We start from the raw sequence: 20,311 nt of genomic DNA on the forward strand, positions 1-20,311 counted from the left end.
ACAGCGGGGCGCCACCGTCAATACCGGATCGCCGGTTCCAATTTTTGCCATGTTGGAAACTAGGTATATAGTTGAACGATGGTGGCGTCCCCCTGTCATTGAGTTTGGTGGGACAATTCAATTTAGGTCATTTATATTGGCACTACAAGAACTGACAAAAATAAAATGGCCACATGACACTTGCGCGATAGACATATAGATGACCTACACTGAACTGTCCCACTAAACTCATAGACAAGGGGGCGCCACCATCGTTTAACTATACAGGATAAAATTTTGTAATGCCACCTGGAGGGAAAGTACTCTTAATACTGTAGATAGAAAATTTTACTCAAAGAAAACATTCATTTATTAGCGATCCGGTATTGACAGTGGCGCCCCCTTTCAATGTCACGGTTTGGATATCATATTTATGTGTATGGGACACTTCAGTGTTGTCCAACTTTAACCGGCTCAGCGAACTTCAGTAAATTAAGAGGGACAGCCATAGCAGATAACACAGAGTCGTTCAGGAGAGTGCGAGGAAGAGGTGCACCAACCGTAGTTAAGGAACGGGTTGGACGAACAAGGATAGGCGAATACAACTCGCGAGCCTTGACAGGGAAACGCTGGTTATACTTTGTCGAACATTAGCATGAGAATGGTTTGTCCAAAACATACATATGTTTGATCTTATTCAATGCAGGAGATTAAATGTCCTTTAGTCATGAAGACCCGTTTTTGATACTATAAGTTCTTTACGCGGTATAACGCAACAAATGAAGCCATAAGACAATAAAACCTTTTGTAGGAATTGTTTCAGATTTGTTAAATTAATGTATCTTATTCTACCGGCCTAGTTGTAGGGTTCCTCGAGAGAAGGGAGAAGTATACATACACCCAAGTTCGCATTTCGCAACCCTGAAAAACCTGCGTTACAACTATGGTGCACGAGAAACTGGGATATTTTGGCTCTTTTTGCTCTAATTCCTACAAACTGCATTCAACCAAATTGTAACCTTGGAGCGGCGTTTTCGCGCGAGTGCGGCGACGTCGGTGGGCGCGCGCGGCCGCTCGTCGTCGGGGCCCGCGCCCGCCGGCCCGGGGCCCGCCCCAGATCGGAAGAAATCGTCAAAGGGAAAAATAAATCTTCACTCGCGACAAGCACTAGAAGAATTTTATCGAGGTCAAAGTCGTAAGTGACGCGTCCGAAACGTAGGTAGCAAACGTGCGACCGTGAACGTGCCGGCGTGAAAGATAACGCAAACGTCGAACGACGAGCCCGATCGGCGCAAGGAAAGTGCGATCGTAACATTCTAATCTACGAGAAAGGAACGGATGGAGCGCTGACACGCGGCGAGACGCCGGCGGTCGGGCGTGCACTGCGCGGGCCCGGCGCGAGCGCGTGCGGTGCGAAGCGCCGGTCGGCCGACTGCGCACAGTTCGACTCGACCGGTCGAGTATTCGAGTTGAACACAACAGTTTCAGTTCATCGCCTGTCACGCGTCGGGGACGGCGGGCGCGGGCGCGGGCGGCGGGCGGCGGCGCGCTAGTCGTTGGGCGCGGCCGCCGCCGCCGCGCGCTACACGAACTCGCGCCGCCGCGCCGCCGCTCCCGCGCCCGCCCCCGCCGCGTCGCCGCTGCCGCTGCTGCCGCCGCCCAGCGCGCCGCCCGGGCCCTCGGGCGTGGTCGGCGTGGGCGCCGCCGGCGCTGCTCCTTTGCTTCTCGCCTGAGGACGACATACGTACGAGTTCGACGATCACCGGATTATTGCAATCTTATATTATAGGTCGCGCGTGTGGTGTGTCAGACGTCGGTCAATTACGTGCAAATATTACATCGGTGCGAGTATCGTGTTCGCCTCCGAATTTCGCTGCGCGACCTACACACATCAACATGAATCTCGTACAAATCTTGTTTAGATCAAAAATACTGAACTGTCCCATCCGTGACATTGACAGCGGGGCGCCACCGTCAATACCGGATCGCCGGTTCCAATTTTTGCCATGTTGGAAACTAGGTATATAGTTGAACGATGGTGGCGTCCCCCTGTCATTGAGTTTGGTGGGACAATTCAATTTAGGTCATTTATATTGGCACTACAAGAACTGACAAAAATAAAATGGCCACATGACACTTGCGCGATAGACATATAGATGACCTACACTGAACTGTCCCACTAAACTCATAGACAAGGGGGCGCCACCATCGTTTAACTATACAGGATAAAATTTTGTAATGCCACCTGGAGGGAAAGTACTCTTAATACTGTAGATAGAAAATTTTACTCAAAGAAAACATTCATTTATTAGCGATCCGGTATTGACAGTGGCGCCCCCTTTCAATGTCACGGTTTGGATATCATATTTATGTGTATGGGACACTTCAGTGTTGTCCAACTTTAACCGGCTCAGCGAACTTCAGTAAATTAAGAGGGACAGCCATAGCAGATAACACAGAGTCGTTCAGGAGAGTGCGAGGAAGAGGTGCACCAACCGTAGTTAAGGAACGGGTTGGACGAACAAGGATAGGCGAATACAACTCGCGAGCCTTGACAGGGAAACGCTGGTTATACTTTGTCGAACATTAGCATGAGAATGGTTTGTCCAAAACATACATATGTTTGATCTTATTCAATGCAGGAGATTAAATGTCCTTTAGTCATGAAGACCCGTTTTTGATACTATAAGTTCTTTACGCGGTATAACGCAACAAATGAAGCCATAAGACAATAAAACCTTTTGTAGGAATTGTTTCAGATTTGTTAAATTAATGTATCTTATTCTACCGGCCTAGTTGTAGGGTTCCTCGAGAGAAGGGAGAAGTATACATACACCCAAGTTCGCATTTCGCAACCCTGAAAAACCTGCGTTACAACTATGGTGCACGAGAAACTGGGATATTTTGGCTCTTTTTGCTCTAATTCCTACAAACTGCATTCAACCAAATTGTAACCTTGGAGCGGCGTTTTCGCGCGAGTGCGGCGACGTCGGTGGGCGCGCGCGGCCGCTCGTCGTCGGGGCCCGCGCCCGCCGGCCCGGGGCCCGCCCCCGCCGGCCCGGGGCCCGCGCCCGCCGCCCCGGGGCCCGCGTCCGTGTCGGCGCCCAGGCGCGTCGCCAGCATCGTCAGCAGCTCTTCTACGCGCCCCAACTGATCGTTGACAAATATCATATTGAGTGTTGAAGAATGCGAACGTGTCAAAAAATAAAGCGGTCGAGATGCGAGCGCCCGGTGCACTTTTTCGAGAAAATCATTATTAAAATAAAATAAATAAGTCACAATATTGATCACTTCTTCGAGTATCAGAAGTGATTTAGTTTTTATATGCACCGATAGAATGAGGGTTTTCTTGACTGCGCTCACCGGCTCTTGTCCACCTGCCGCTCACCGGTTGGCGCGTCTGTCTTAACCGTGAGCGAGCGATAGGGATAAGCATTAGGGGAGGCCTATGTTCAGCAGTGGACGTCCTATGGCTGACATGATGATGATGATGATGATGATGAGCTATAGGACCTCACTCGCCAGTGGCGCCAATTGGTGAGCGCAATTAAGAAACCCTTATTAGAGTTATTAGTATTAAATCTATCGACAAAGAGGAGACTACAGTGTCTCATTTTATTTGTACTCGACCAGCCGTTAAGTAGGCCTAGGGTTCTAGGGACGTATGCCCCTTTTCACTATCAATCCCTATTTTTTATGGAATAGGGACTCTACGCTCACTAGGGAGTTAGATTCCTTCCTGACCTTATATCCCGGGCACGGGAGCGGTGCCCTACAACCGGGCACATGACTTCGATGAAATCACCGCGAACGCTTCACCGAGGGCTGAGATAGAAAGCGTCTGAAAAGGTTCCGACTGACTGATTTTTAATGCGACCCGAGCGACGAAAAACGTCGCATACGATTCGTCATCAATTTAAAAGAGCGCGGTCTCCGGTCGGACGGCGGGATGCGATTCCTTCACCTTCTGCTGCAGTCTCTGCACCTCGTTGCGCACGTCGCGCCGCAGCTCGGCCAGCGCCGCGTCGTGCGACGAGGCGGCGTGCGCCAGCGCCGCGGCCGACGCGGGCGCGCCGTGCAAGGCGCCGGTGTGGGCGCCGCCGGCGTGGGAGGCGCCGGTGAGCGAGGCGCCGGCGAGCGAGGAGGTGGCGGCAGGCGCCTGAGTGGACGCGTGCGCAGGCGCTGCAGCGGCGGGTGCCACGCGCTTCTCCTCTAACTCCTGATTTGTAAATAAATTAAAATTACTTTTGACTGATTTTACCAATCCGAACTGATTGTGCCTGAGGGATTGGGACTAGAGAGCTGTAATTTTGTGGAGTTATATCTGTTACAGTCAAAAGTTTTATAACGCCCTTGACAAAGTGGTAGAATCTATCTATATAAAAGCGAAAAGTCACATAGGGGTTCCTTTAGAACGTAGGTGCTCACTAAGACAGGATTTTGCAAAATTCAACCTATAAGGACGTAAAACGGGGTTCACGCGTACGAAGTCGCTTCTAACGTTTTCTTTACAATACAAGGCGGGCCCGTCTTTTCCGCACATTCTAATAGCCTGCTGGACCTTAGGGAATCCGATCACAGCCAGAAATCACCTATATTTCAGTTTTTAAGCGGTACGAAACACGCACGGTATGAGTTCTCAACGAAAGAGAAAAGAAAGTCTATGGTAAGACTGCACGTCATTGACGGTGCGTTGGCGCGTAATTCAAATCAATCAATTATTGCAGTCTTCAAATGCAATTTATAGAAGTTTATTTTCAATTTCTTTCTTACTTTCAAATTTCGAACTAAAGCGTTATATTTATACGATCCCAAATCGAATGATCATTTTGATTCAAATAGTAGGAAAGAGTTGAAGTGGCGCAAACAGAGTTTCTTGACATTTTTTGTTTCGTTAATTTAATATGTGCACTTTATCAAGACTCGCAATGTATTATAAGTGAACGTTAAGAAGCGACTCAGATGAAATAATTTAATAAATCATTTGCTTCTGAAATACATACATCGTGGTAACCACGGGCAACTATGGAACCCTACACTGCGCGGACCGAGCTCCGTTTACGAATTCGTTACGTCGGGACGTAAACGGCACAGAGTAAAAAGGATTTTCGATTCAATCGTCGACAGTACCTCCTCGATGGTGTCCTGGCGCGCGGCGCCCAGCGCGGACGCCGAGCGCGCCTTCGCGAACTGCGCCTTCAGCAGCGCGCCCGCCTCGCCCGCTCCCGCGCCCGCGCCCGCTCCCGCTCCCGCGCCCGCGCCCGCTCCCAGCGCCGCGGGCCACTCGCGCACGCTCAGGCTGCGCGCGAACACGCCGCGCGCGCCCTCGCCCGCGTCCAGCGAGCCGCCCGCCAGCAGCCGGCCCCACTTGCCGCGCGCCGCGCCCGCCCCGCCCGTCCCGCCCGCCCCTCCCGCGCCCGGCTCGCCCCGCTCGGGGTCCGCGGGACTGGCTGCGAAACAGTTTTGGGTTAGACGGAAGCCTTCAGGACTTCGTCGGTCGTCGTTCGAATGGCGTTTCCAAACTTTCGAACGTGGGAGTTTCCGGCGGCGCGGGCGCGGCGGCGACGCTGCGCTCGCGGCGGAAGCGCGAGAAGATCTTGCGCACGAGGTGGTCCTGCGCCTGCTCCAGCTGCGGCTCGCGCTTGCGGCGCTCCATGAGCTCGCGCTCGCGCCGCACGTCCGCCACCTGCGACGCGCGAACGGCTTTATTCCGATTATGTGCCCCCGAAATACAAAAAATGCTTAAAACTTTTTGAATGAATGACACTGACCACGTTTTGGTGAAAAATTTTTTAAAATAGAGCGCGCCTAGAGTAGATGACTTGATAAAAAATAGATGATGACGCACAAAAGGATCTCGGGTGGCGTACCTTGCGGAAGATGAGCCGGTGGCGCAGGTTGTAGGTGAGCGTGAGGTTGCGCGCGAAGGAGTTGGCGAAGGCCTGGTAGAAGTCCAGCACCTCCAGCAGGCGGTCGCGCTTGATGGTGTGCAGGTCGCAGTACGTCAGCGCGCGCACGTTGGCCGCCGACTGCCCCACGGCGCTGTCCTTCCAGAACGAGTCGCCGAACACGTCGCCCTTGCCTGCAACAAGCGCACTGTACCGCCCGCGCCTCGCCTCGCGCCGGGGCCGCGACCTGGCCGGGGACGGAACCTACCCAGGATGGCCACGACCTCGTCGTCCTGGATGACCTCGAGGCTGCCGGTGACGATGAAGCACAGCGAGTCGATGGACTCGCCCGTGTGGTACAGCAGGTCGCCGGGCGCCGAGTGCGACATGTGGAAGTGCATGGCCAGCGCGCGCAGGCAGCCGTCGGACGCCAGGCGGAAGGCCGGGTGCTCGTTGAACACCTTGCGGTTCAGGTGCACGCAGATGTCCGCCTTCATGTCCTTGGGGCAGTAGTTCAGCACCTGCAACGCGAGCGACACTCTACACCGCAGAACGGCCACAAGCAAAATTATTGGGTTACCGCTTCAAATTTTACGATGAAAATACTGAGTCGACAAAAGAGAACGCTGCATCTCTGTCCAGCCATCCAAATTCACTGACGACATAACAACGTAACCGGCCGCTCGCGGCACGGCACGCGGCGGCCGGGGCGTACCTTGTCGGTGTCGAGCCCCTTGGTCATGGCCCAGGTGGAGACGACGTAGTCCATGACGCGCTCGCTCAGCGCCTTGGGCACCTCGTGCAGCTTCATGAACTCGCGCACGTTGTTGAGCATGTCGTGGTACTTGGCCGTGGCCGACGTCATCTGCTGGATGATCGTGGTCACGTGCCCGAATATTGTCGCGTACAGAAGCGCTGCGAACAGCTACGAAGTTAGTCTCCGCGCTTTGGCGCTCCTTACTGTTAAATCTTTTCTTTTTACTTACGTCATGTTTTTAGGAAATGCGGTATTAATCGAATATAACAATAATAATATGATTATTTGACCAGTAACGCGCTCTGATTAAAATCTTACAATAAAAGGCACAGTGGAATAGCATTGACAAGACATATACAGGTTGTTAGGTAAATGGTTTCATAAGCGGATACTAGCCCATGTTAACATTATATGCATATAAATGGTATGGTGAAGTCAGAAAATTGATATTATCATTTTAATTATTTTAATTTTCTTAAAAATCTGATTTTAACAATTTAATTTTGTATGAACCCATTTACCTAACACCCTGTAGTCAACGCTGTGAACAATAACACGAAATTGTAGCAGTGATAGCCAAAGTGCCATTTATTGCTTTTCTGATAATAATTCTCTCATTCTAGCTTCTGGTTAATTTCGTCTAGCGCTAGGTGAAGGTGCTGCCTCACCGTCCTATCAACAACAACACAAACGACACGACCGGGGCGGGTGGCGCGAGTGAGACAACACTACTGGCGCGAGTGAGACAACACACCGGCGCGAGACCACACAGGTGACTGTCGCGACGCTTCGTGGGCCTGCACCGGGAGGGACGGGACAACCAAACGGGAAAACAAAACAACTACTAACGCCGACAACAGGATGTCAGAAAACAACACTCGCGAGTGAGGCGTGTCAGTAATGATGTGAAAATAATGAAATAATAAACAAAACATACTCAACTCGTTCACAAATTAAAAATACACAAAGTATCAGTTTAAATCAAAACAAAATCAACACGCATAGAAATGAAAATTGATAAGAATCACTACTAACAATGCCCTCTCTGAAATGTAATTTTTCAACAGCCTGAATGTGCGAGTCGTGGTCGGCGGCGCATTGCGGTTGCGGTGTGGGCGGCGCAGGCGAGCGCTGCGGCCCCACACGCGCGGCCGGCCCGGCCCGCACGCGGCGCGAACATAACTCGGGTGCGGCGCGGCCCCCCGCGCAGCGCCTGCCGGGGGGTCGCGCGGTGCTCCGGCTAATAACAGAAGAGTTCCGGCACCTGCTACGATCATCATGCAGATGGTGAAGATCTTCTCGTTATCGGTCTCGGCGGCGACGTTGCCGAAGCCCACGGAGGTCATGCAGGTCATGGTGAAGTAGAGCGCGGTCACGTACATGGTCTTGCGCGAGGGCCCGTTGACGAGCTCGGGCCCGTCGGACTCGTTGGACCACACGTACGAGTACGGGGTCTGCGTGACGTTGGCCAGCTTCCACAGCCACGAGTACTGCAGGCCCGAGTCGGCGTCGGAGCGGCCGATGGAGTACCACACGCAGGCCAGCCAGTGCGCCACCAGCATGTAGAAGCACAGCAGCAGGATGAGCATGGCGGCGCCGTACTCCAGGTAGCGGTCCAGCTTGCGCACCACGCGGCCCAGGCGCAGCAGCCGCACCACCTTCAGCGCGCTGAACAGGCTGCCGATGCCCTGCGGACGCGCCAGGTGTCGCCAGTGGCATCGAGTACATTCACACGTTTCGGTTTGAATATTTTTAAATCTAGGTCTAATTAAGTTTCGAGTTTCGAGCTTTATTTCATAATTCGAGCATATAATATGTTAGATAAAAGTAGTAGATTAACAAAATAAATCACATTATTATTATGTAGTTAAAATGCAACTAGTATTGAATGATTTTTTTGGTAGTTGCATTTGATAAAAACCTTAATTCTCTGATTTTATCAGGAATTTTGTATAGCAAACTATCATTATCGGCACTCGCACAACATTGACAAAAAGCAACCTATCCGCGTATCGCGTTAAAACCTGTTTAAATGAATTCAATGACAAAAAGCACTCACGTCCTCGTCGTGGTCGAAGGCGTTGAAGACGTCGTAGGGCAGGCACGAGAGCAGGTCGATGAGGAACCACGACTTGAAGTAGTTCTTGCGGATGACCTTGGGGTCGCTCACCACCTCGCCGCCCGGGCCCACGAACGTCGTGTGGAAGTTCAGCACGATGTCGATGAAGAACACCACGTCCACGATGGAGTCGATGACGAGCAGCGACACGTCCTCGCTCGTCTTGTTCTTGAAGGCCACGTTGTAGGGCACCATGATGGCCGTGTAGAAGGTCAGGCACAGGATGATCCAGTCCCAGATGGCCTTGAAGGCGCAGTAGTGCAGCAGGATGTGCGGCGGCGTCTTGGGCGCCTCCTGGCGGTACTGCGGCAGCACGTCGCCCGACAGCGACATCACCTGCGCACACTCGCTCGCTGCAGCCCGCCCGCGCGCGCGCCCCGGCCCGGGCCCGGCCGCGCGGGCGGGGTGCATACACGCATTCAAATAGGAAGAACAAAAGTGCAACAACGTACATGCGGTCGATTTGTTGCGAAATGCAATAGTTTGATCAGCGTTTACAAGTTTTTAACAAAATGTGTACATCGGAGGTGCTTAAGGAGTAGACGATACAGATTCTAACGGATGTTTTTAGAGGTATACAACTTTAAATTAGTTACACTGTTTCTAGTGATATATAATTTAATAGTTGGTGGTACATTTGTGGACAGTATGTTTTGCCATTTCATAATTAAATAGAATTACTTCAGAACAACGTTTGCAAATTGTGCAAAAATGTATTTTAAAAATCATGGTTCAGTATTCCATACAAACGTCCATATTACGGTCGACGTAATTTTCGTAACTTTTCATTCCTCAGATGAATGATATTAATGTGACAGAGCTATGGTTTCAACAAGATGGTGTTGCCATCCAACCAGCACGCGACACATTCAATTTATTGCGGGAAACAGTCGATGAGCGCATATTTTCACTCGATGGATCTTTGAATTTGCCTCCACTATCGGGTGATCTCACACATATGGATTATTTTCTCTGGGGATATGTGAAGTCCACTACTGCGCAGATAAACTAAGGAATTCAATGCCAACATTTGTCGCGTTATTGCCGATGTATGGCCCCAGTTGCTCGAAAAAGAAATTGAAAATTGGACATCTCGATTACGCTACATTTGAGCCAACCGTGGCGTCCTTTGGCCCGAAATCATTTTGAAGCATAAATGGCATAAGAACATCTTTTAAACAAAACCAATACCACGAGAATCAAACATATTTTTACATATTTTATTTCATTTTAAAGTTGTATACCTCTAAAAAAACACCCTATATAAGTTTAGTGAGGAATCTTATAGTTAGTAATAAAAAAAGGTTCGTACACATTAAGTCGCATTACACCTAGACCTACGGGAAAATGCAATGTTCTAGCAACAAAACGTGTATTCCAAAATGGACAGAGTATTTTGTAATTAAAATGCGTCGGCAAGTTATTGTCCTTGAGCTCTTAATGTGCGCGAATCTTCGATGAGACTTCAACTAATCAGACTAGCGTTACCCAAATAAAGTGCGGCGTGCTCCTCGGTGCGCTGATGGCTGTCGTGCGACTGTGACTGTGCGCGGCCGGCCGCGTGAGGACGCTGCGCCCGCGCCGACTCGCTGCTCGTTCTCTTCGATAGCTTCGAGAAACAATTCGGAACGAAGGAACCGCCAAGCACGGCCAACGCGACCCGCGGGAACACGAGCGGCGAGCCGGCGGCGCGCGCGCAGCGTGGGAGCGGTAGAGGTAGTACGTGCAGTGATTACATGCGGCGGGGCAGTACTGACATGCGCGAGGTGGCTCTGGCGCTGCGGCTCCTTGAGCGCCGGCAGCGCCGACACCAGCACGGAGCGCGAGCGCGTCACGCTGCGCGCCAGCTTCGCGAACTTCGACAGCCCTGCAACCGACACACCGCTAGCTGGGTCGCTGCCACACGAGCGCGCATCGCGAAAGGGAACCAGAAGTGCGGTACTCGCCTCCCTTGGGGTCGTCGGCGTCGATGGGCTGCTTGAGCGCCGTGATGTCGCGGAAGGTGAGCAGGAACAGCACCACCAGCTCGCGCTCGTTGCGGATGGGCGCCACCTGCACCAGCAGCCACAGCGGCGTGCCTGCAACACAGCGCCGCTACACACGCCGCCTCTCGCGTCTTCGCGGCTTCGGCTCCACGAGGATATTTACATTTCGGCGACTCGATGTAAATATAAGCAGTATTTCTGATATAAGCGACATCTATTGTAAATTTTTTAAGACGCCGAAGTATGTACATATACTTTGCAGTGTCACCAGTAAATGCTTGTATGTTTGCACTTAATCTATAAGTAATGTGAAAAATTTCAGCAATGTGTTATCGAGAAAACTATCACTCAACATGCAAAATTTGGAAATCATTTGATCGTAGATATTGTTTGAAACATTTTTAGTTCGACTAATCTATTGTTTGTAATACCATAACAAATAGCTATCTCTCGTACAATCTCTAGCAGTGAACGGGTCAAAAGCTTATTATATGTATGTACCTACATTTTATACATACAAAAACTACGTGGAATATAGTACCTGGATAGCTACAGTCATCTATTACGTCATCATCAATAGTTTTAGCGTGCCTATGCGTATGTAGATCGTAGATTGTAGCAACGGCATACATACATCAGGTAAATTTTAAATGATATACTACACTGTAAAAAGATAAGGCGGCAGAAACCTAGCAGTCATACTTCAAAATACGTTATACGAGTCATCGAGTCAAAAAGCTGCCGCAATTTTAAAAGTAAGAATGTAGGTGTTTAAATTAATGTGTTTAAGAGGACACAGTAATTTGCCGTGATATGATTATGGGCGATTACTGTGGGTGAGCATTACGGGGGCGTCCGGAGGCCGCCCGGCGTCTGCCACCGTCGCATGCCACACTGTACTTTACATCGAGATATTGAGCTGCAGCACCTGACAACCTTTTACTTGGAGCGGAATTTATAAATTCATCCAAAATTTAATCAGAAGCATAATAGAATAGTCGCATTTCTTATTTTGATTAAGATCAGGCTCGTGCAGAAATAAGATTGTTGAAAATATGGAAAGTTGGCGAGGTAAGCGGAGTACTGGTGAACTGCAAGCAAGTAGAGAATAAAGTTAGTGTCGTGAGTTAATACTTACAACAGCCAATACCTTCTATACCTATGGTCATAAAACGAGATTATGTCAGTATGACCCCGCAGAGGCGCCCCCAACGGCGACAGATCTGCCGACCTGTCCCCATCAGGGCGCCACGCCGTCTGGCGGGCTCAGGGCTATAGCGCTATTTATGGGAGCCTTTTATTGCCGGGCTTTAGGTTTTGCAACAGTTTACGAGATGTTGTTTAATAAGGATTCTTGTTTGCATTTTTTGCATCAAGATACTAAGAAAAAATAAAAACCCTGAGTATCTGCACAAACAGACAACTGAAAGGCGCGGGCAAACAATAAAGCGAGAGGAACAAGCGGCGACAAACATGGATTTAATTAGCGGCCCGCGGGTGCAGCCGGCCGGCTCGTTCTCTTTTATTCCCGCGATAAACAAGCGGCCAATCTCGCGGCGCGCTGTCGACGTTCCAATAAATGTCGTCCGTCTACGCACGTAGCATAACATACCTACTCCCCCATAGTCCCATGTGGGCAATGCTGTGTCTAATTTAGGTTGAGTTCAATTTTCTGCTCTCCGTAAATATGCAAATAAATACGACGAACTTACGAGTAAAATAAAATTATGGAATCACCCGTTGTGTTTGGTTTCGAGCGATCTTAAGAACTCAACAACTATGTATGTGTCTATGGTATCAATTAAATTATATTATAATAAATACCTATGTACCTACAGGGTATTTGGCGGAAGGTTAGACAAACTTCGTGGGTGTATAGGTAAGGTCATTTTAAGAATACAAGTTCGCCCATTTGAGCCTGAGTAAGCTACTTTTTTTTAATTGATATTTATGTTTTTATTTATTTTTTTCCAAAATTTGGCCTAAAAACTACTTTTTTTTCTCGCGTATTTTCAACCGGTTTTTTTATTTGATATTAATATCGAATATGTCTTTAGTCAAATAAATAAAATATCAGATCCAGAAAATGATTGGATAGCTAGTTACGAACCGCCAAAGTTTAACAAAAGTAAAAACCACGATAAAAAATTCAACTTAGAATTCAATTAAAAAAAATAAAGATGATAATGGATTGCCAATGATCTTAAAAACATCTCTAGCTTCTCTTCTTTCCAATGATATATCACATGTAGTAATGAGATATTGAAATTCGTCAAAAATTCCATGTTTATGGAAGAGAATGGAATAATAATACAAAAATTATCCATACAGTTTTCAGGTCAAATTTCTGAAAAAAAAAACAAAAATGACAATTGAAAAAAAGTAGCTCACTTAGGGTCAAATGGGCAAACTTGTATTCTTAAAATGACCTATACACCCACGAAGTTTATCTAACCTCCGCCAAACAACCTGTATAATATTATCTTTAAATTAAATCTTTAAAATGGTAATATTTTTACCCGACTGCGCCAGAAGGAGGGTTATGTTTTTATTTATCTTTAGTTATTTAGTTTTTACGATAGCTCGAAAGAAATTTGGAGATAGGTACCATACTTTTGCTCGCAAGTGGTAAAGACAAGTATAATAAGGTTTATATCCCTAGCAAACATCATCACATCAAGCTGCAGCATCTTTACAACCAGTTTAGTAGATAACGTAGAAGGAAGTCTTTGAACGCTCAGTAACAGGGGCGCAAGAAAGAAGCTGTTTGTCGATAGGAACCTGCACGTAAAGGCCTCGCGGGCTCGCGGGCTGGCTTCAGTCACGTGCGTGCGAGACGCGCTATGTGCACACTTAACATGTTGTCCACAACATTCATTATAATTTTAGAAAATAAATGTAATATGTTACATCAAAACACATAATCGGTCAAAACACTTTTGAAAAAGTTTAGGCAATAGTGGCGCCTGTTTTAAAGAAAGCTAGTAGGTAGTTACAACTGGGAAAGTATGTGTTATACGTCGCCACTGGTGATAATCAGGATTGATTTTCTCATTTCCCAAAGCCAGTGGTGACAACAGGAATAGACGCTTTTAACCATTTGTAACCAAATGGTTGTCCATTCTTTTGCAGTAAAGTGGTTTTGACTAACGACATTTGTCAAAAAAACAGCTTTTGATTGCAAAAGTCAAAAGTGGTTTTGACCGATTATGAGTTTTGACTGTAGTCTGTAACATATACATACAATGTATGGGCTACGTTTTTAATTAAATATTTCTGCTCGAAAACTTCCACTTTTGCGTGTATTATATGTATAGTCGAAATGTATTTTTGAGTCTCGGTAAAGTATTGTATCAAAGTAACAGTAACGATCAAAATTGTACGATGATGCAGCGTTATTTTATACATGGAAAATATAAAAATTTTCAACTCGCCAAAGCAATGCAGACATTAATACAAAATCAATCATTTCAAGTGGCTCGTATGAATGTCAAGACTCAAGGTGAGCACCTACGAGTATAATGGAATGCGTTGAGGAAGGCTCGCTGTCAGTGCACGTCGAAGCCAGCCCGCGGGCCGCCGGGCGGGAGGGGTGTGTGTGTGTGTATACGCACGGTTCTTCTTGTAGAGCAGTATCTCGAACTGGTCGGCCAGGTGGTGGTCGAGCGCGCGGTCCACGCGCTCCACCGCCTCTTTCTCCGTCAGCTCGCCGTACATCCACGTGCACCTGCGCACACGGCTCACTGAATCAACTGGCGACGGCTCCCGACCGATCCGAAAACTCAACTTCCATATGTTTAACTTTTACTGGTCATAAATTCTGGTCTACCAAAAATAAAATATGTACCATCAACACAGATTAATTACTGACGACGTAGACGGTTATGCGACGAATCAGAATAGGTCATATTTTCAATGAAACGATGTGAAAAACCTACCCCCAGTTAAATTGCACTTTTTCAAAATTCGTTTTTATAAGTCTGAAAACACCGAATCGATGCATAGGTAGGTACATAATCATATCACGAAGATCAAAATCATTAACAGTGTTCCGATGATGATGGAAATGAAATAACAACAAAAGTGAATATATCGCTTGTGAAGTGATGTGCACTGAACGCGCGCTAATCCGTACCTGCAAGACTTCTGCATGACCTCCGCGCGGTTGTAGCCGCTCATCTTGCAGAAGGTCTCGTTGCAGTACACGATGGGGTAGTCCACGATCTGCGCGTTGGCCAGCAGGAAGCTGCTGTCTGCTGCGGAGACGCGCGGCGGTCAGGCGATACTATCTGGGACTTACTACAGCTATACTTCAAAACTGAGCGATAGATAATGACTAATATTTTTTTCGTTTTTTTGTACGATTTTGAATCCTTGTTAGATTCTGAGGCACTAAACCCTAACTGACACTGCCTGCCCCCTGATATCTCACTTAGGGCAGTGTTAGTGAAAGTTTACCATCATTTATCATGGACCTATTTAAACTCTTCATTGACTTTAAAAATTCTAGGGTAGGTTGATGATTCGATTTACCTACATTTTAAATCCCAACTAATATTATAAATGCGAAAGTAACTCTGTCTGTCTGTCTGTTACGCTTTCCCGCTTAAACCTCGCAACCGATTTTGATGAAATTTGGCATAGAGATAGTTTGAGTCCCGGGAAAGAACATAGGATAGTTTTTATATCCCGGTTTTTGAAACAGGGACGCGCGCGATAAAGTTTTTCTGTGACAGACAAAATTCCACGCGGGCGAAGCCGCGGGCGGAAAGCTAGTATTTGAATAAAAATCAAATGTGCGAGGTAACTTTTAATGAGCGATGATTATAGCCATATTGTCCTTTGTCACGCACATACTTAGGTCACCTTTCCGTTTATGGTTCTCCAACATTGCGCAGTATTATATGAACACAAAATGTGTTTGAGGAGGTCACATACATAAAGAAATATTGAATTAGCTCGTATATCATACTAAGCAAGCATTGGGTGGTGCATAGTTACTGACGCTGCGACGAGGAGCGGCGGATGATGTTCTCGAGGAAGGTGTTCTGCGGGGCGACGAGCCCCCGGCGGCCGCCCGGCATGCCGCCTGCGCGCGCTCACATCACCGGCACCTCGGCGCAGCCCGCGCCGCCCGTCGCCGGCGGCTGCGCACACAACACTTCGTCAAGCCAACCCCGCCCCGGTCGCTTTCACCGTAGGTAAAAAGATAAAAAGCGGGAGATTAAATTAGTCCGTCAGTTAACTTATTAAAAAAATAGACACGTATTTATCACCTTTTCAAACTAATGAAAATTTAAAAAGATAAAACGCGCCAAAATTCAAAAGAAGAGGCCCGTGCGTGACGTCAAGCGTGGTTAAAAATGTAGCACTGTGACGTCACGAGGAACTTCAACGCATCATAGTTCGTGATTACTTGTTTGATTGACAGATAAAATTATACGTGACCAATATTTTTTGATAATATAATTGACAAAGTTTTTTTAGGAAACTAACCTATTGAGTGTTGTCTGATATACTCGTAAGAGCTGGTGAACGCCAGACCTACGTCATTTTAAAAGAGCTGAAAGTTTGTCAGCATATGCTCTTAATATAGGTTTTTTTGAATGTTGGTAGGTACATTATGAAGTTTGGGTCATCGTGGCTTTGGCAGCTACCCTCAAAAAATTGTCTGGCAAGGAGCTGAATCTGTCAAAACTGTCTGCCCAAATACTAGACATAAAAATCAGCTTTTATGGTAGGTACAAGGTAAGTAGAATTACAGTCCAATGAATATACAGCAAAGGCCACCATAAGTTAGGTTTACGTTATAAAAGCTGATTGTTATACATAACATTTGGGCAATAATTAGAAGTAGTTTCCTCATCAGCTAGACAGTTTTGATAGTTCCTACTCCTTGCCAGACAATCTTTTGAGGGTAGCTGCCTAAGCCACGACGACCCAAACTTAATAATGCACCAACATTCTAATCTATAAGTATTGGGAGCATATACTGACAAACTTTCAGCTTTTATAAAATGACGTAGGTCTGGCGTTCACCAGCTCTTAGTCTATAGATCTTGATTTAGGACAGAGTTTGAAGATACCCAAATAAAATTGGAGACGAATTATAAGTATCATCGGCCAAGAGTCTTATCATCGCAACATCGGTGACAGACATTTGTTAATGTTACCACAGAATAATAATAAGTAGGTACTATGTTACCTACTTAAGTTGGGGAAATTGTAATTGGTTAACAATGACAATTTCCCCAATATAAACGACTCGTCCCATCACTACCTTTCCTGATTAATAAGCAAATATAAATGAGTTAACAAACATAAAAATAATATAGGCCTTCTACCAGAACGAGAACAGAATGAGTTAAGTTACTCAACAATCTCTTAAAGAGAAAGCCGATCATAACGGGGACACAATCCGATAGTCTAACTAAGAAGTCCGTCAATTTCTTGAAGACTTTTGTTTTTACGAATAAAACTTATTCCCGCATGTAAGGAATGATGGCACGTAACAGGACCATATAGGTAAATCCCAATGTAGATCGGTAATTTGTCGCTTTGACTACCTACTGCAAAATTTTCGTCAATTAAATTTATTATAAACTTATTTTTTACGTTTGTCGAAACTACCGTTTGTTTTCAGAAAAACTGTTTATCTGTTTTATGTAAACTTGTTTCGTTTTAGGGTTGTTAATGTATTGTCTCTAGGTAATCCTTAAGTCTACGTGCGAGTTTCCCTTTCAATATTCGGTTAAATAATCCTCCTAACGAATGTAATCCAATAACAGTAGTCCATACGTTTAATTAACGGGTCAAGGGACCCCATATGTATTCTGTGCCCATACACTCTAACCGAACATTTCCTTCAGAAACATCACTCAAATCCGTATCAACCTCAGCCCACTTAATTAAATTATACTTATTCCTAACTAAGTAATTTAATTTTAACCTTGATTCGCTTTAAATTTTAGCAAATAATTATTGTTCTACTATTGTAATCACCAAGACGACAGAAAAAATACAAGTAAATGATGTGATTAGCGATACACGTCAAACAATCAAGCACTAGCCTAACCTAACCTAACTGTTGAATTAATGGATGACGTACTACGCCGCAGTTGGGAAAACAGGTAACATTGGTTAGCAAAAATTACTATTAAATTAGTGATACCGAAACGTATAATTAATTAAAATTTGAATTTATTGAGTACGAATAACTCGCGTCGCATCCGTCAATAAAAAGCACGTATCCGTAAACAGGTGTAAACAGTAATCACGTATCAGTGAAATACTGGCATTTCAGAAAGGACAAAATGAATACTCGGCAGCGTGCTTGGTACGTGCGGAGGGTTCCACGAGCGGAACCCCGCTGTAGTGTGTATCGCCAATCGCGCACCGAGGGGATCGCTGACGACAATGCAGTAATGTAGGTCACGGAAGCACCAGCCCCGAGCAGCTGCCCCGCGGGGCTCTGACTCCTTGCGTTGCGTAAGAACTAAATAATTGGCTGTCTGTATGTTCACTTGCAGATGCGAAGATGATACGGAAAGCAGCCTTAAGTGAACATAAAAGCTTTAAATAAGACATGCCATGCATCGCCGAAGAAAACGCATCGAACATCACACGAACCTAGTTATTATTATCACTGAATAATAAGGTCACTAGAACGGTCCGAGGTCGCATCGATTCTCTGAGATTGATTGCACCGAAAGGAAGTCGGCGTGCCGCGGCCACTTCGCGGCCGAGCGGACGGGGAGTCGGAAACGTGAGGCGTTCAGGTTCGCGTATGCAGTGCTGCCGGAGCGAGCCCCGATCGATACTGTTTACGTGTCCGGGGCGAACGATCACGGGCCCCGGCACGCGGCCCTCCACGCGCCCGCCGGCCCCGGGCCCTGCGGCCTCATCAAATATTCACGCCGGCCCACAAACTCAACGCACCCACCTAATCACCCTTCCGTGCATCGGAAATCGCCGATTAACGGGCCGACCGGACCGGCAACTACGAAAGGAGACTTCGTTCGTCCTCTAATCCGATTTTGTGCTGGCGTGTCGCTCGACGAAGACTCCAAGCGATTCCGCGGTGTCGATTCTCATGTTTCGCGGAGCGATCGCGGATGAGTCGCAGCGAGCAGCGCGAGCAGGCACAGTAGACGGCGCTGAGACGGCGCGAGACTCCGCGCGGGCGGGCGCACTGCCGCCGCCGCCGCCGCCCGCCCCTCCCGAGCTCGCGCCTGCGCCCGCGGGCCCGATGACAGCCCCTTAACGTCGAATGCATACGCGACGCATCCATTCCAATTCTAACCCTTTGACCTCTCGGGAGGGTCACCGGTCGCCTCGCCCGTCGACGAACGTTTCCAACTATCTAGCGTGATTTTTATAACAAAAGATAAGTTTCAATATTACATAAATTAAGTTCATACTATGACGTAATATGTTTCTAGGATGAATTATTTATTTATTTATTTATTTAGGAAAACCAGGGTTTTACAGTGTGTAATAATGACATAAGATAGGCAACGAGTAAACCACTTATAGGTTCTTACAGGTAAAAACAATTTAAAAAATTTAGTGAGCGAAGGGATTCGATTAAAACATCGGGAAATGTGTATGTAACGGGTATTTTTTAGAAGTTTAGTTTTGGTAGTACATCAATATGTTTTGGCATTTTATTTATAACTAGCTGACCCGGCGAACTTCGTACCGCCTTAGCGTAGAGATTTTCTTAATATTTTTTTCCGTAAGAACCATCCTTGGACTTCCACAAACATTTTAAAAAAAGAATTATCGAAATCGGTTCAGCCGTTCACACGTGATGCCGTGACAACGCGAAACGGGTTTCATTTTTATATATATATAGATTAGAGATGAAACGGATATCCGGTAACTATCCGGTAGGCCGGATATCCGGCCTGAATTTACTATTCGGCCGGATACCGGATAGTAACTCACTATCCGGCCGGATACCGGATATTAAAAAACTACGACAATTTCCTATTAAGAAAATTAAATACATTAATCTTTGAGGTAAACATCAATAAATGGCTTATAATATGAAAATTAAAAAACATTTATTTAGTATCTTTTAAGTTAACATATGGTTGCAAGTGGCTGGGGTCTCCTTTTAAGTATAATACATGTGTTAGGAGGCCCCGCTCTTTCATAAAGTTACAAATATACATAATTAAGTTAAACAAGCCACAAAAACTCACAAGTACGTATTAGGTACTAGTACTAGAATAACGCTAGATATCATTAAAGTTTTGGTTACATTCAATAGTTTTATAATGACGGCTTTTATTTAAAGTCCAAAAAGTTACAAAAAGCCATATTAAGGCCTTTAAAAAAACTGATTTCTTTTTCTGGGCTATTCACTCTAATGACGAATAGTAAATATCTGTTAAGTCGAAATATTGCCAATTAAAATAGGCGATCTTTTTTTCACTGATGGCAGGCCTGGCTCACTCCGCGCGGTACATCCGATAATTACCTACAGCGAAGCGCCCCGCCGGCGGGTATTATATCAGTCGAGTGTCACGCGCGCGTCCGTCAGGACGCTGGCATGCGTTGTGGTATGATTATAATT

The 20,311-nt window shown here is 46.7% G+C and overlaps 1 protein-coding gene across 1 annotated transcript; it reads right to left on the minus strand.

Annotated features, from left to right (window-relative positions):
* Positions 1 to 5,572: 5,572 nt before the first annotated feature.
* eag (potassium voltage-gated channel protein ether a go-go) lies at positions 5,573 to 19,163 on the minus strand. The gene is made up of 12 exons (XM_028316661.1): positions 18,671 to 19,163; positions 15,734 to 15,875; positions 14,864 to 14,984; positions 14,343 to 14,455; positions 11,867 to 11,887; positions 10,690 to 10,821; positions 10,501 to 10,610; positions 8,684 to 9,079; positions 7,889 to 8,312; positions 6,583 to 6,782; positions 6,136 to 6,388; positions 5,573 to 6,061 (listed from the first exon to the last, which is right to left on the minus strand). Exons 2-12 carry the CDS (start codon positions 15,810 to 15,812, stop codon positions 5,772 to 5,774), a joined length of 2,139 nt encoding a protein of 712 aa, XP_028172462.1. The 5' UTR covers positions 15,813 to 15,875; positions 18,671 to 19,163; the 3' UTR covers positions 5,573 to 5,771.
* Positions 19,164 to 20,311: the final 1,148 nt, after the last annotated feature.

This window comes from Ostrinia furnacalis, unplaced genomic scaffold, assembly GCF_004193835.3.
Source record: "Ostrinia furnacalis isolate ACB-3 unplaced genomic scaffold, ASM419383v2 OfSCF5833, whole genome shotgun sequence".
Taxonomy (NCBI): Eukaryota; Metazoa; Arthropoda; class Insecta; order Lepidoptera; family Crambidae; genus Ostrinia; species Ostrinia furnacalis.

Bases quoted from the DNA above. Each gene is read 5' to 3' on its own strand.
- eag (XM_028316661.1), bottom strand. From the start codon at position 15,812: ATGCCGGGCGGCCGCCGGGGGCTCGTCGCCCCGCAGAACACCTTCCTC. The intron at 9,080-10,500 runs GTCAGTACTGCC...GAGTGTGCGCAG, and splicing joins GCCAGAGCCACCTCGCGCAT to GTGATGTCGCTGTCGGGCGA. The intron at 6,062-6,135 runs GTAGGTTCCGTC...CGCTTGTTGCAG, and splicing joins CGAGGTCGTGGCCATCCTGG to GCAAGGGCGACGTGTTCGGC.